At 48.7% G+C, this 15,833-nt stretch overlaps 4 protein-coding genes across 5 annotated transcripts; 2 read left to right on the top strand and 2 right to left on the bottom strand.

The window, feature by feature from the left end:
• Window positions 1-41: 41 nt before the first annotated feature.
• Window positions 42-2,019, top strand: cfap298 (cilia and flagella associated protein 298). Of its 2 annotated transcripts, none has more exons than XM_088398417.1 (8): window positions 42-155; window positions 546-703; window positions 786-953; window positions 1,031-1,098; window positions 1,165-1,323; window positions 1,399-1,530; window positions 1,605-1,700; window positions 1,799-2,019. In XM_088398417.1, exons 2-8 carry the CDS (start codon window positions 565-567, stop codon window positions 1,907-1,909), a joined length of 873 nt encoding a protein of 290 aa, XP_088254543.1. In that variant the 5' UTR covers window positions 42-155; window positions 546-564; the 3' UTR covers window positions 1,910-2,019. The 2 variants fall into 2 exon arrangements, with proteins under 2 accessions (XP_088254543.1, XP_088254544.1); XM_088398418.1 differs by having other exon boundaries at window positions 57-155; window positions 542-703.
• Window positions 2,020-2,125: 106 nt separating this feature from the next.
• haus1 (HAUS augmin-like complex, subunit 1) lies at window positions 2,126-3,829 on the bottom strand. Its single transcript, XM_088398420.1, has 9 exons — window positions 3,675-3,829; window positions 3,427-3,601; window positions 3,205-3,340; window positions 2,975-3,109; window positions 2,768-2,891; window positions 2,600-2,665; window positions 2,460-2,531; window positions 2,326-2,373; window positions 2,126-2,234 (listed from the first exon to the last, which is right to left on the bottom strand). Exons 1-9 carry the CDS (start codon window positions 3,693-3,695, stop codon window positions 2,190-2,192), a joined length of 822 nt encoding a protein of 273 aa, XP_088254546.1. The 5' UTR covers window positions 3,696-3,829; the 3' UTR covers window positions 2,126-2,189.
• Window positions 3,830-4,177: 348 nt separating this feature from the next.
• Window positions 4,178-6,235, top strand: mis18a (MIS18 kinetochore protein A). The gene is made up of 5 exons (XM_088398424.1): window positions 4,178-4,510; window positions 4,732-4,798; window positions 4,984-5,106; window positions 5,234-5,336; window positions 5,948-6,235. The coding sequence occupies exons 1-5, from the start codon at window positions 4,267-4,269 to the stop codon at window positions 6,017-6,019; spliced, it is 609 nt and encodes a 202-aa protein (XP_088254550.1). The 5' UTR covers window positions 4,178-4,266; the 3' UTR covers window positions 6,020-6,235.
• A 2,628-nt stretch (window positions 6,236-8,863) lies between these two features.
• hunk (hormonally up-regulated Neu-associated kinase) lies at window positions 8,864-15,489 on the bottom strand. Its single transcript, XM_088398397.1, has 9 exons — window positions 14,992-15,489; window positions 12,142-12,434; window positions 12,017-12,072; window positions 11,819-11,954; window positions 11,615-11,742; window positions 11,298-11,424; window positions 11,052-11,220; window positions 10,814-10,976; window positions 8,864-10,729 (listed from the first exon to the last, which is right to left on the bottom strand). The coding sequence occupies exons 1-9, from the start codon at window positions 15,211-15,213 to the stop codon at window positions 9,969-9,971; spliced, it is 2,055 nt and encodes a 684-aa protein (XP_088254523.1). The 5' UTR covers window positions 15,214-15,489; the 3' UTR covers window positions 8,864-9,968.
• Between the last annotated feature and the right edge of the window lie 344 nt (window positions 15,490-15,833).

The following is a 15,833-nucleotide window of genomic DNA, read 5'->3' as shown; positions in this document are numbered from 1 at the left end:
TAGCGGCGCTATTCATTTTGACCAGCCGTGTTTAACGAGAACGATGAAGAACAAACCGGAAATGAGTAGATCCAATTACGAGTTGCCGGTCACCAGTTGTAAACAAACGTGAACATCTGAGTGTGGCTTTTTGTTCGTGTTTGGCACCGCAACAGGTGAGTTTGACTGAATTAACCAAATGTGCCACACGGGACGAGCTAAAAAATGATTCCGATGCCCCATTCGAATTTTTATATTGTAGACGTTGAACTTTTAAATGTATCCGGTAAATACGGGTGACTTTCTTTTACAATTGCGATATTAAGTTGGAATTTCACATACATGACGATTTAGGAACGCTTTTGAAAGTTATTTGGCTGTCATTCTTCCGTTTTATGGTAAACTCGCAAGCCAAAGCTTTAGCTTTTGCTTGTTCTGGAAGCTTCGTCCGTTGCCATGGTAACGTTGTGTTGCCCGGTGACATTTGACCCCTCCCGCACTCTCTGTAGCCAACATTGTTGATTTTGTGTGTGTGTGTGTGTACTTTCTTTTTTTTTATGAGAAAGGGAAGACTTGTCTTCCAAGATGGTTATTCTTCACGTGAAGCGCGGGGACGAGAGCCAATTTTTATTTAGCGCCGGCGTGCAAGATGCTGTCGACATGCTCGTGCGCGACATGGTCGCCATTTACAATGGGAGGCTCAAAGTCGACAGAATATGTGCAGGTAAGACATTTAAAGAAACTTAATTTAAGTTTAAATGTGTGTGTGCGCTTGATAATGGGAGGGGGGTTCCGTCTGGTTTCAGAAATGGCGGAGTTAGCAGCCCACGGCATCACGTTGCCGCCCAACATGCAAGGGCTGACGGACGAGCAGCTGGTGGACCTGAAGCTGAAGGACGAGTGGGAGGACAAGTGCGTGCCCAGCGGTGGCGCCGTCTTCAAGAAGGACGACGTCGGCCGGCGCAACGGACACGGTGGGCAGACGGACAACTTCCACGGTGTTTTTATTTGTTCTCTAGCTGTAATTCACTTTGTGTTTTCTTTGCGACAGCTCCCAATGAGAAAATGAAAGCCGTGCTACTTAAAACGGTGGACGAGGCAAAGGCTCTCATCTCCAAAGTAAGTCTGCACATGAATTGCAACGATCCACGATGCTAACGCAGCCGCGCGCCGTCCTTCGGAAAGAAACAAGCCGAGGTCAACGTGTGCGTCACCATGGCGATGGTGAAGGAAGCCCTGGCCCAGCTGCGGGGGGCTGTCATGATTGTCTACCCCATGGGCCTGCCTCCTCACGACCCCATCCGAATGGAGTTGGAGGACCGTGAAGACCTGTCAGGGACACAGGTGACGATTTTGGGCACACCCATTACATTTTCACCAAGGCCAAATGAGTTTAGGCCCCGCCTCCTCTTCCCTCAGGCGTCGCTGCAGGTGCTGGAGGAGTCCGAGTGCCAGCTGTGGTGGGCCGCCAAGGAGTTGCAGAAGGACAAGAAGCTGCAGGACTACATTGGCAAGAACGACAAGACCAAGCTGGTGGTCAAAATCCAGAAGGTAAGACCGGCCATGTGCACATTGTTTTTGTCTCCGTGCTCATGTTCTGAAGCTGTCGTGCTGTTCCGCCGCAGAAAGGACAGGGGGCGCCAGCGAGGGAACCTCTGGTCACCGGTGAGCAGCACAAGCAGATGATGATGCACTACTACAGGCGGCAGGAGGAGCTCAAGGTGAGTCAGGTGTCTCCAAAACCTTGGATGGACACAATGTGACATGTTTGCCCTTCATCAATGTATTGACTGTCCACGTTTGTTATTGTTGCTTTTAGAAATTAGAAGAGGCAGATGATGACAGCTACATGGACTCGGAGTGGTCTGATCGGCAGGCACTCAAAAGGCAATTTCAAGGCCTGACCAACATTAAATGGGGACCCAGGTAATGGTTTTTATTCCCCCAATGTTTCTCGATGTCCGCCCGCCCATCTCCCTCTCGACGAAAGTCCCAACGTCACACACGGACGATGTTAATAAACGGCTGAATTTTAAAGAAGGATTTGCCTGAAGAATGCCTCCACTAGCTTGACGCAAATGAAAAACAGAGAGATAGGAACGATGGCAACGTGCTCAAGCCACACAAATTGGGACACAAGGCCACGTCCATTTTTTGGCTTTATTTGTCAAATATGTACATAACATTCCTTTAGGTCTCATTGCTTAGCATCACTTGAAGTCCACGTGCTTCTCCATCTGGGTGTTGAGCGCCGCCTAGAAAAGGTAAAAAGGAAGTTTTTTTTAGTTTTTCTTTCCCAGCCAAATTTTGGTTCAAATGAGGACATTCTTGCCGCCAAGCGCTTACCAGTTCTCTTTTAGCCTCTTCAATTTTAACTAGAGCGAGAGACGGGCTCTGCGGTAGAAGAAATCATTTTGAGCAAAGTTCAAGTCCAATGAAAGAACGTCGTTTAAATTCAAAAACTTGGAAGCCAAACGAACCGGGCTGAGGTCCAGGAAAGGCTGCAGTTCCTTCTTCAGGTCTTTGATTTGGGCTTGTAGCTCGGTCACTTCCTACTCGGGGCAAGACAACAGGAGTGAGACAAACATCTGCAAAGTTTGATGATGTCACTTGGGCTCACCGCTGAGAGTTGCACTAAAGCTTGATGGCTGAGCGACTCCGTCATGTTCCTGGCAGCAAGCCGAGCCTGATCGATAACACGAGAATTTGGTGACGCAGCATAAAGCATCATTTTCTCAAACGGAAAAAAAATAGCGCTTCTTGTTCTTCTGGAATGCGAGTTTCCGACCTCTTGGGCCTCCCGTCTGTGCTGGATTTCTTCTGTCTTGGCTTTGATGAAGTCCATGTTGAGCTGGCGCTCCTCGGTGATGGCGCTCACCACCATTTGTTCCTGATGCATTTTGCTCACGTCCCTGCGGAAGGGATGAGTGGAAACTTTAAAAATAAAAGTCCTATTCTCTCAGAAGATATGGAGGAACATGAAGAGCTTGCATACTCCTGCAGTTGTCCTCTGAGCACCAAGACGGCACTCAGCTTCTTCCTGAGGTGGAGGAGCTCCCGGTCCAACTTGGTCTCGGACTTCTCCTCCTCCAGGAGCTCGTTGCTCAGCTGGTTCAGCGCTAGCGTCAAACTGTGGAACACAGCGTCACTTCTTAGCGGCTAGCATGCTGATGTAGCATCCACAAGCAGGAGGATCATTCTGGCAGGCGTAACCACGACGCATACCTGGAGAATGACGTGTCTCGGACCGCCAGGACCACGGCGCTGTCCACTAGAGAAGATAAGTAGTCCGTGCAGGATTTGGGAAGGCTGGCGAGCGAGACGCCCAAATCTTCACGCAGAATGGCCTGGAGGTGAGCGGCTGGAGGAACGCGGTGAACATCAAGTCAATTTAGTTGAGCTTGATCGACTTGAATCAGGGTTCCACTGTTGTGGCTTCTGCCTCACCATCTGCCTGGTACTCGGCCACCTTTTCATTAAGGTCTTCGGCGAGCAGGCTGCCGTGTAGGCATCGAGCTTCACTGGATTCGGCGAGCTGGTCCAAAATGTCCACCGTCCGAGAGGTCACCTCGAACTGCGGAACCGCCTCATCGCCGAACACCTCCGCCAGCCAGCGGTTCACCTAAACAAAGTTACGGCATGAGCACGCCAACCAATGCAACGAAAGGAACCTGAAGCCACACGAGGCTCTTTACCCTCTGGAGCTTTTGCGACATGGCTGAAGAAGTCAAGTATGTGCAGATGTCAAGAGCTCCGTGTTGCTTTTCAATTTCGCGCTTGCCGTTGACGTATAGATTTTCCCGATACGCTTCCGTGTTGTTTTTCCAGATTTCCGGGTTGTTGCCCAATCAGACGACAGAAACTTTTTTTCATACACAAATGCTGTAAGGACTTGTGTGAATTAAACACGTGATTTATAAATCAATTTAATTGTATATTAATGTATTTAAGTCAATACAATAAAGTTTATACACATAAAATATTAATTAAAAACAAAAATTGTTTCCGCCTTCCGCAACTTTGCGATACAAAGATGAAATACTAGTTCAAGAAAATTACACCTCTTACTCAAAATCCGCTCTCTTAGAAAGAGACAATTTCAAAATAGGAAGGTAAAACTATTAATGAACAAGTAATTTAATATTATTCCATCGGTTCTAACTACATTTGAGGATGTATGTCCCTAGGCCGCCACGTTCACCCGAGATGGAAATAAAATGGTAGTGAACTATCTCTTTTCTGGTCGCTATCCTCGCCTGCGCCGCGAAGATTCAAACGGAAACAGAAATGGCGGCGCGGGCTAAACAACCCACGGACGGCATGAAAAGTCTCAACGATACGTTTCAAACGTTCAGCGTGGACTGCAGCGACGTCGAGGAGAAGCTGTTTGGTCCTAATGCAACGGTGACAAAAGAGGAGGACGACGACGACGGTCCGGTGGTGTTCATCTGTGTCAAATGCAAGTTGCCCGTCGGGGATTCCTTGTCGTGGGACATCAACCAAGATGGACAAACTCACATTCAGCTCAAGCGTAAGTGTTTTTTTTTTTTTTTGTCTTTTCCACAACTTCAACTGAAGTAAATAAATGACGTCACTGACTCATACCTGTATTATCTTACATGGCTCAGTCTGGTGTCCCTTGGTTCCATCTACGTCCACGATTAGGGACAAAGTAGAAAATTCATCAGCACCACCATGAATGATTCCATAATGTCCTCATTTGACGCCATGCTTGTTTGTTTTGATTTTCAGGAGTCACCAACAATGTCCTAGTCACTAAGGAGACTCGTCTGCATGAATCCAGCAAAGGTTGTCTTTGGTAAGACATGTTGGCGTCAGGATAGCATATTCATGTGGTTGGCAAGTCTAGCTCAGATTTCTGAGGTTGCAATCTCAGGCTTGCATGGCTTCTTCCAAAATAATCCATCTTCTTTCCACATGCCAGAAACCGACCATGGGAAATTAGCCAAGCTGAGACCTGTCAATTTTTTCCCCCTATACCAGTCTGATCGTGGATTTGTTGTGTGTGGGATGCCGGACAGTTCTCGGGATGATCTATAGGTCTACGCCCAAGAACTTGGACCACAAGAGATACACCTTCTGCTTGAACGTGGCCCGCATTGACAGGCAAGTTGCCTTGCATGCAAATTGCCACACACTGTATAAACGTGACAGCTGAAAACAGAAACAAAAAAATGTCTGCAACAGATACAGAAAGAGGCCTCCAGTAACAACATATTTAATATATTTGCAGTTACGTGCTGGGCTCGGCGAGCCAGAAGTTGTCAGCAGAGGGCCCCAAAGAGCAGCTGGTGACCCTCGAGTACAGAAGCCAGGTTGAGCAATTGCTGACTGAGGTAACAACAAAGACAAAAACAAATGTGGATTGTTCCAGCTTGACCACGCCTGAGTCGAACTTGACAAAAATGATGTCATGGCATCCTTTGTTCATGATGACATCACTTGGGGAAACTTACCACTGAGCTTCGCCACAAAAAAAAAGATAAAAATGACCTCATCTCAACACATGATCATCACATCCCCTCGTTTTTGCTTTTAATCTTATAATAACCGTACCCCACAAAAATTGAGTCCGTGGGGTGTTAACCTTTTTTATGGCCTTTGTTTGGTGGGGAAATCAGTACTTGGATTGGCCTGTAGGGGGCGCCGTGGTCGAGCCTTCATCCAGCAGAGAGACAAAAGACTGAGCAGGAGAAAAACATGTTGTGCATGTGCTCAGCGTGCACATGTGGACACGAAATGAATTGCTCATGGTTTCAATAAGGAGCTGTACCTAATGTAGTGGCCAGAGTGTTGACGAGCCACGTTGTCCTTTTGTGGGAACGCGGCCTTGACATGACACCTCTTTAGCGTGCGATGGCTGAGCATGTGTCTGCCTCCCATTCTAAAATTGACCTTGCTGCCTTTCTTGCTGCTTCTTTTAATTTCCCACCTGACTCCCCCACAGATGAAGCTGATGGTTGTTTCCATGGCGCGGCATGTGGAGGAGCTGCAGAGCGCTGCTCAGGACAAGGCCTGAGCGCGTGGCGAGCCTAAAAGCACGCCGGCTCCTCCTCCTCCTCCTCCTCCTGGAGGGCAAATCGCATCCGTCAGCACATCGGACCTCCTTTGAGGTGTATTTTCTTCTCCAGCGTGCATGTTTGTGCGTCCACGTTTTCATCATGAGAGCTTTTGTTTTGGTTGCTTTATGTTTGTTATCCAGTTAAGCTAATAAAGTGTCTTTTGTTTTATATATGTATCTGCGGTCACCAAAGTTTTTGCCCCTTTTGTGTGTTTTGTGAGTATACGACCTGGACTCCGAGCTCTCCTTGGATGGACGTGAGTCCGTTTTTGTGGCTGCTGTTTTGGTTAGCAACCACATGCAAATGTGTCAAAAAGCTCCGCCTCCTCCCTTTTGTTGTTGTCATTAGTGGAGAAAAACAGTGTTAAGCATTTTAAGTGATCCGGATAATCCCCACGAGTCCGTTGCGCTTATCTGCTTGGGGCCGGATGGACTTTTGCTTTCGGGGTCTCGGCGGGCGTCGATAGGAGGATGCAGGCGGAGCCGGTGCGAGGCTCGCTAGACATTCGTCCTCCCGTCAACCTTTCCCTGACCTGCCCATCCCGCAATGTTGCCGCCACATCCAACCGGCGTGCCTTACCCTTGCAGCGGTCGCCGGGGCAACAGGCACCACGCCGGCTTCAGGATGATGTCATTATGTGAGGTGATACCAGACATTTTGGGTGTGACCACCAAAAAAAGTTACTCCTCTCTTTTCTGTCATCCCCCTCCCCATATTTAAGAAGGTGAGGTCCTTTGCACGCATTGCACAGCTTGCTGCCTTGATTGCACCAGTTGGGGCCTGGACCAATCATCTGGGTCGTCAAGACCCCCTCGCCCCGTCTCCCCCCCCCCAAATGAATAATACAGGCAGAGACAGCATCTCCTCTCCGCTTCCTATGTTGCCATGGAGGCTATGAAGCCTCCGTCAGCCAATCGCGTCGCCTCCTGCCTGCTGCTGCCGACCAATGGCAGCTCCAGCTGTTGCCACAGACACCGGCGCCTGATTGGCTCTCAGCATCTCTTTCATGACTTTTCATGGGGTAGCAGGGGAAAAAAACATCTCAAGGGGTTTGGCACCTGTTTGACAAGTAGTCAAATAAAATCCCTTAAATTTCGACTGCACACGAAGAATTGAAAAGGTGATGCTGGCACTTTTAGTGCCATTCGAGTCAATAACATGCTGTGTGCGGAAAAACAACAACAACAGGAGCAGCCACACCCAAAAGCCGGCAGAAGCGCTACATTGCTTGACAGGGATGCTTTTCACGAAGCAAATAAAAACAGATGGTTTCATCAAAATGAATACAATTGCATTTCTATTTAACAATAACCAACACTATGTATTTTTTATTGATTTGATTATTTTATGTTTGTAATTCAACTGGTTTGGTTTGTTTTACAATAAAGTTCAATAGCTGAGAGGCATCAAATCCAAATATTAGTTGTGCTCAATATTGTCGTGCAATCTAAGTCAAAGCTTTTTGAAAACATCTGTCGGCTTTGTTTTTGTTTTTGTTGAAAAGAAGAAAGTGTCCATCCCCTGATAAGCCCAAATACGCTTTACACTAATCACCATCTCATCGTGCGTATGTGCATGCGTGTGTGCACGCATTAATTGCAAATAAGCTTAACTTCTTTCCAACCGCTCCAAGGCGTCATTTGCAAACATCGGCTTGTTTGTCCAACCGAGCCCGCCTTGTGCTTACCTGTGTGTGTCTGCGTTAGAGTCTGTCTTTGTTTGTGCGCGTGTGTATAAATACATGCGTGTATCTGCATCTCTGTGTGTGAATAAAATCATTTGGGATCATATGTAGGTAGAGCTACATTATGTTTATCATTGATTGTATCTATGTGTCAATCCGATCATTGGTTCAGCAGCGATCTGAAATATAAAACAAAAAGAACCTATTAACCTAACCTATTAAATGAATAATATAAGACAATAGCTTTACATGTTAATAATTAATCAAATACTTGTTAAAAATGTAAGAATAAGGCTGGGCTGTCCACAAAATATTGTACTTAGTTGAAGTTGAAATAAATGAATTTATCCGTCTCTCAAAACGTTGCGATTTTCTCCTCAAATCAGTGCTGCGCTTTTCGAAGAACTACAAAAATGGCGGCAAAACTACGGGAACCCGAAAGGACAAAACGTCGCACTGAAACTCGCAGGTGAAACCGATGGAAAGTAATAATTAGCAGCAAACAGGAAGACGCCTCGTCGTCGTCAAGTTGGAAACTTCTCCTAAGAGCGGACAAACAGCCGGTAAGACACCCGACTTCTTTCACGGTCTCCCATTAATCGTTTAGGTTTTGCATAGCGCTAGCTGCTAGCTTAGCTGCGGGCTGGTTGCCTAGCGACGCGTGCCTTGCTTGTTATCTTCGCCGTTTGTCACTCAACACTTGCAATGTGGATCTTGAAGAGTCAGCAAATCGTTTTTTATCTTATCACATCTAGTCTCATTTTTAACCGCTGAATCCAAACTTTTTTTCTCTCTTTGTTGCCACTTCCACCCAAACAAACGCCCCCCCCCCCAGCCGGAGCCTGTCGCGCTTTATCCGCTTAAAAACAAACCGACTGTTTGTGCCATGTGTTGACTGGTGGGTGACATCCCACGCCCCTTGACCCCCCCATGTGTCTGGTTTGGCCCGTGTTGACCCAAAGAGGTTTACGGGGAACACAGCTGAATGGATTAATGTCTACAGTTTGTGTTTATGACACCAAAGCCAAGAGGGGGACTTCGGGGGGGGGGGTTGTGAAATAGGGGTGACCCCCCGGAGAGCCCCTTGTTTTGCAAAAGAAAGATGCCACAATTGCAATTGAATAGAAATATTTGAAACAACTTTATACAGCATAAAAATCTCTTGACAAACCAACAAAAGTTCCAAAATCTTACAAAAGTCTTCGCCCATCGACTTGGACATGAACACAATTTGAAAATTAAAAAAAGTACAAAGACTGCCGACAGACTGACAAGATTGCATGCAATGTTTCCTTTGGGTGCTTAACAGTGCCGAGCCCCCCAAAAAACTTATTTACAGGTTTTTCCCCATCTTGGCAAATACTGGTTTTTGGTCATCGCCGTAAACGCTTCAGACTATTGCACACAAAAAGGACTTTTGACAATATTCTAGTTTGCCAATTTAAATTGCCAACACGATTTTCCTGACTTCCTTTGCACTTCCATTTGGCTACAAACTTCAAATTGCGTAACAGTTTGTAAATTCATGTGGAAAACGACGGACGTAAACTAGTACAAAAAGCCGGGACGGAATCGCCGTCTCCATAAAATCGAATAAAACTTGGCACCTACGGAGCTCGTCTAGGGGAGCGTGAGGTCAGCGGCGTTCGGTTGCGCTTCACCGTTTTGGTTTTCCCGTCCCGAAAACAAGTAGCGGACGTCAAATCAAGCAGGGACGGGGGAAGAGGCGGGTTAGCTGGTGCGAATGGGTCGGTGGCGGCTCACTTTGTAAGCGCGTCATTTATTGGCTGGATACATGTGTGGAGGTAGAGTCGTCCCAAGTGCCCCCCCCCCCACCCCCCGCGAGTCGAAATTCCGCTTTAGCTACTGGAAGACGAGCAGCGTAATGTTAATTAAAGAAAATGAGACGCTGCTTTCGATACCCCAAAAAAGTGACGGATAATGTTGAAGACTGATAAATCCGGATTTCCTTAAAAGTGCATAAAGTGAATGGCCATTTTTTGTTATTCGACTTCCTGATCATACAAGAAGGCGCTGTTAAAAACCTTGACGAATCTGGATCGGATGCGGTTCTCGGTTTTGAGACTCGTGTTGCGTTTGTGTTGCTGCTCGGTGAGTTCGGACTGAAGAGAGTCAAACTCGGAAGTCGTTGCTAAGGGAGTCACATTTGAGTTCCATTTTTAAGTCCGTTATTTATAGTTCACAGTTGGTTGTCCAGGGTCTCAGCAAAGGGTCTTGAGCGCTCCCGAGGCGCAGAGTAGAGTCTGCATGGGGTAGGGCGGTGGCGACACCACCTCCTCCACCACTTGCTCGGGCCGGAAGCTGAAGGGCTGCAGCTGGGTCTTCTTTTTGAAACCCAGGCCCGCGCCCACGCAGGGGATCTTGGCGCGCTGCGTGGGGCTGTCGGTCTCGCTGCCGCTTCCGCTCGGGTTGGACGGCGGGTTGAGCGGGCTGAAGGCCGACTTGGGCGGGCTGAAGGCCGAGCCCGGAGGGCTTCCCATCGCGCTGGGCGGGCTTCCGCTGGCGTCGGACAAGAAGCCGCCGCCGCCCCAGTCGGCGGAGACGCTCTTTTTGGGCTGGGGGTGGACGATGAGCACGGGCGGACTGGGGACGGTGGCTTTCTTCAGGTAGGACGAGTCGGGCTGGAAGGCCGAGACGTGGCGGGGCGGTGACAGGGTGCCGTTGGTCAGCTTGTACCAGGGCGAGGCGGGCGCGTCGTCCAGGCCCTCGGCCTTGGAGAGCGAGCCGAACGAGTGCATGCCGATGGGCGAGGGCGCGGGCGGGGCCGGCACGCCGTGCTCGGGGCTGGCTCCGCCGCCGCTGTTATTGACGGGCGGCATGGTGGCCAGGCGGCGGCGCTGTTGTGGCGTGTGTGACGAGAACAGGGGCTGGATCTCCAGGTACTCCATGGATGACGACGCCACCGTGCCCGGCGGCGCCAGCGGCGAATTACGATGCCCACCGGTCAGAGCGCGTAACAGACCTGCGCGGCGACATTAACACTTAGCTCCGAGCGTGGGAAGAAAAGAAAAAGTACAGAGAGCATACGCCGAGATGAGCCCCTCACCGGTGCGGTGCTTCTTCTCCTTGCTGGGCCCTTTGCTCACGGCCAAGTAGACGGGCGCCTGCTTGGGCGGGATGGTCAGTTTGTCCACGTGCTTGCGCCACTGCGTCTGGAAGTACTCGTTCTTGGGCTTGTCGCCCTTCTTCTTCTCCTGGAACTGCATCTCCTGAGGACGGACGCAATATATTCCTTCAAATTGTCTCAAAGGCCACCGCTGAGAATGCTCCTCCAGCTGACTTACCCGGTACTCTTTGGAGAGCCTCTTCATCTTCTTGTTGAGAAGGAAGTAGACAGCCAGGGTGTGGCAGGCGCGGTTGGTGAGCACGGCGCTGAGCACCTCGCTGTGCTTGTAGGCCATCTTCTCCGTCATGTGCAGGAGCACCGTGTGGTTGATCTCCTCAATGTGGATCCTTTATCAAAGAGTTGACGCTCAGAGAGAAGCACTGGAGAAAAACACAAGAGGCGGGCGGCTCCTCCTCCTCCGTACCTGTTGAGGTAGGGCGCCCCCGTGTTTCTGTTAGCCAGCTGCAGCCACGAGTCGGCCATCACTTGGTGGATGTTGGGACGCTTGTTGGGGTCGGGCTCCAGGAGCTTCTTGAGCAGGCAGATGGCGGCTGGGAACATAACGGAAAATCAACCACTTTATTTGGACTCCTGCCATGAAACAGAAAAGGATGGGCAGATAACCCGGCGACGCAAAACGTCTTACGGGTCAAGCTATCCTTACCCTTGTGGATGTTGCGCAAGAGCGAGCGCACGTAAGCTTTTATTAATTACGCAAGCGGCTTAAGCCCCAAGGGTTACCTGTGGAGAGCGAGGGAGGCAGAGGGTTCATCTCCTTGTCCACCATCTTCTGGTGCAGGGCTCGTAGGCTGAAGGGCTCCACGGTGAACGGTAGCGTGCCCGTTAGCATGGCGTACATGTTGACGCCGCTGCGGGTCACCACAAAAATGTTAGCTTAATTGTCGCTCGCTCTCATTTAAATGGAGCCCGAGTCGTGAAACTCACATGGACCAGACGTCCACTTTGGGTCCGTACTTCTTCCTGGAGAGGAGTTCCGGGGCAGCGTAGGCGGGGCTTCCGCACTGGGTGCTGAAGGGATCCGAATAGCCCAAGATGCCGGCGCAGTTGCTCAGCCCGAAATCTGAAAAGTTTCGGTCGTTATTTCTCAGCTTTCCGAAAGCAAACGTGATTTTCTTTTTTTACCGATGAGCTTGATGTTATCCTGCTCGTCCAGTAGAAGGTTTTCAATCTTCAGGTCTCTGCGACACAAAAGCCACATGACGTAAGTGGAAATTCCAAGGTGCGAGGCGAGAATTCCAAAGCCTCACCTGTGCACCACGCCGGCCCTGTGCAAGTGCTCGACGGCCAGCACCAGCTGGCGTATGTACTTCTGCGTGCGGCGCTCGTCCAGCCGCTTCTTGTCGTAGATGCGGTTCATGAGGTTCCCGCCGGGGCAGAGCTCCATCACCAAGTAGTAACTGTTCTCCGTCTCCAGGATGTCCAGCAACTGCGTGATGTTGGGGTGGCGGATCATTTGCTGGATGTGGCCCTCGCGACGAAGGTTCTTGGTCACGTACGAGTCCTTCTTGGCCTTGCGCTTGTCGATCACCTTCACCGCCACCTGTCGGACGAGACGTTACCCAAAACCGTCAGGAAAAAAATAACTTCAAATGCTTTCCATTGGATTCGTTGAAAAGAAAAAATGATCAATAAAATCAACCTTAGTTTCAGTCCTAATTAGAATCGAGAATTAACTTGGGGTCTTTTATTAGTCGGGCTTGTTTCGTTGGCATTTTTTTCCATCTCGTCGTGGAATTTGCACTTGTGGCTTGCGGAACAGCTGATGAGAACCTTGCTTTGGGTTTCTTTGCAGCTGGCACTGAAAGTGACCGAGGAGGGGGGGGGGGGGTCAACACGCGCGTTTCAGTACAGAACGTCCTGGAGGACGACGTGGCAAACCGTCGTTAACATTCCCCCCGCCGTCGTTCCTCCTCGTCTAGACGCGGGTTCAAGAACACGACTTGGGTCCCGACCGCTCGCAAATCATCTTCGTTAATGACGTCGGTGAGCGGACGCGCCGCCCTTCGGCTGTTTGTCCTTTCTGTCTTTGCGTGTACACTCGCCTCCAAATGGAATTTGAGTAGCGCGGTTCTTGGCCTTCTTCTACTTCCGTTTGAAAATCGTAGAAAAGCACCTTGAACGATTTGGGGGATTGTTCCTTAAATGTCTTTTTTGTTCCCGTTGTGCACACAAGCGGTGAATTGCATCAATTGAATACTGGAGCCTGATTTGGTGGATTAGTTCTTGTTGTTGTGCAAGATGGCCTTTATCAAAAACAACTGGCATTTTAAACATGTAATTGTGCCTGCTGTGGATTTTTTTTAATCTGGACTATTTCCAGTTGTTAGATTTATTTTCGTCGAGCCAAGTGGTGGTTGTGATAAATCAGCGGTGACAGGTGATCCCACCAAATCATGAAGCGTCAATTTAGCCCATGTTGTGTATTTATTTATTTATTTAATGGATCGTATTCCTAGTTGTGTTCATTTGTAAATTGCAAGGTGGTGCGTATTAAAATAGCAATGCGTTGAATGGATAGCGGGGGGCTTATTTTCAGCGTGGGTGGGTGGGGGAGCGAGCGGGGGGTTCCCAGCCTGCCGGCCAGGGGGCTTTTGAGGGGTGGGGTTCACTTGTTTACTGGGCTCCCCTCAGACAGAAAAAAAAAGGGTGGGGGTGGGAGCAAAACACGAAAGTGGGTTACACGACAGACCTCCAAAACGTGAACGCCTCGCCTCACTTTTCTCCACGCGTGGTGTTAAATGTGCACTTTCCAGGGATGCTACCAGCGACAATAAACCCTCTGCCCCGCCCGCCCGCCCCCTCCCCTCCCAGCTCGTCTCGCCTCGCCTCGCCTCGCCATTGCATCCGTTTGCATCATCCGAGACAAAGAGAGCAGCAAGCTCCACGAGGTGAGCGAGCGGCTCCTCGACAACGCGCTCCCCTGACGTTGATGGATTGCGTAGCCGCGCACAATAGAGGAAGACAAGAAATGCCGTAATAATCACACTGAAATAGAAATTTCAAATCGTCTTGCAAGATAACGTCCTGAAAAAAGTATCGTTTACATTTGGGGGAGAAAAATAAATAAACAGACAAATAATAATAATAAATAAATAAAAATAAATAATGACGAATAAATGATTCAAAAGCCATTTTTATAAATTTGTTGGGGTGTTAAAAAATAAATTAACGTAGTGAACACAATTTAATCTCATATTTAATTTAACTACTTTTTTCATTTTTAACTTTTTTTCTACCAAAATACGACTATTGGCATAATACCGCTTGATGTCAATATGACAAATCTAGAATGTAAAGATTTTTTATTAGATTCTTGTGAGATTCCAATTTTCCTCTCAAAAAGGACATTTGATCTCTTTGTGAAGAAAAAAAAACACCAACTTGTGGCATTCCTAAATTCTAATGATTTGAACAATAATATAATCAAGTAATTGCCAATAAATCAGTTTAAGTGTTGAGGCCACCGACAAAGGCAAGTGAAGGACTGTCCTTCACGCCTGTTGACGTGTCCACGCGTCCCAGACAAAGGAAAGTCAACGAGTGGCCTTCAGCAGAATCTTGATCAGGTCCATTAATCACACATACACGCACATGACACCGCCCCTCCCCTCCCGTTTGCCATGCGACGCACGCGCACACAAAGGAGCGAGAAGAAAGACGCAATGTTGTCAAAACAACAAACGTCAGCGGCCGTGAGGTCATCAGCCGGTATACGACTAACACGTCACCTGTGGATTTTGGGAATAGAATAATGTCATCTAGCAAAACATGAGTTATGCTTAGTGAGCTCAATTACAATTTTGAAAATCGGCTGTTCTTTTTTGGGGTGGACAAAAAGTGATGTCATAAAGTCCGATTTCATTTCATCTCCCCACAATGAAATTCGTTTAAAAATTCGGCTTGATTTTTTCAAGAAAAAAAGTTTCCCCAAAATTTCCAGATCAATACCATAAGATTGAAGTAAAAGAAGAAATCAAAACTTTTGGGGAGAGAATTTGGTCATAATGAAATTAGTCACCTTTTTTTCTTTTAATCTTACTATTCCGAATCAAGTTCTATCGGGTGTCGGTGCGGTCGAAACGGGAGGCGTGTGTTACCTTTTCCCCGGTGAGCGCGTGCAGTCCCTCTCTGACTTTGGCGAAGGAACCCTCGCCAAGCTTCCTGCCGATCAGGTAGTTGCCCACCCGCTTGGTGTGGTAGAACTTCTTGAGGATGTCGGCGGCGGGGCTGCTGCACAGCGTGGCCGCCGCCGCCGGCAGCAGGTCGCCCTCGTCAGGCTCGCCCTCCGGCGGCAGCACCTCACACTCGGCCACCGGCATGACTGTGTGCCGCTCGCTCGTCCCCGGCTACTTCCTGGGCTCCTCTTAAGGCAATTAGACGGTTCCCGAATGTGGCGTGTTGTTACAAGTGAATGCCACCTGTTCCATCCATAGGCATCCTACCAGCACATGAAGGCGTCGATCCGCAAAAAAAACAACCTGCCTCACTCAGTATAATCTTAAAGGATTAATTCCTGAGCTAAAAAGTGGATAAATCAAAACGGCCTTTGTCTTTGTGCTTGTGAGCGGTGTGGACGCTGGACAGCTCACGCTTGTTTGCGTTTGCCACTTTAAAGAACAAATGACTTTCCCGGTTCGGGTGAAGGAGGAGAGGGCGTTCCGACAGTGGGCGGGGCTTGCCCTTGCCAGCCAATCTGCGTCGATGTAGGAGAGTGTTGAGGAACAGAGCCAATCAGCGCTGACGTAGGCGTGGCTTTTGGGAGAAATACAATAACACAACCTGGTAAACAAAAAAAAAGCACAAACAACGAACACGTTGCAAGGCAATCGAAAATATCCGCGAATTACAGTTACTAGACTGGACAGTTACTACACGAACATTTGGGAAATATTGAAACGTTTTCTCAAAAAGCAAATTGGTTGAATTAGCAGTTTTATTT

Source organism: Syngnathus floridae, chromosome 15 (genome assembly GCF_059516105.1).
Source record: "Syngnathus floridae isolate MCC-2025c chromosome 15, RoL_Sflo_1.0, whole genome shotgun sequence".
Classification (NCBI taxonomy): domain Eukaryota; kingdom Metazoa; phylum Chordata; class Actinopteri; order Syngnathiformes; family Syngnathidae; genus Syngnathus; species Syngnathus floridae.
The sequence above is the reverse complement of the archived record's forward strand: the minus strand, read 5'-3'. Positions and strand labels throughout refer to the sequence as shown.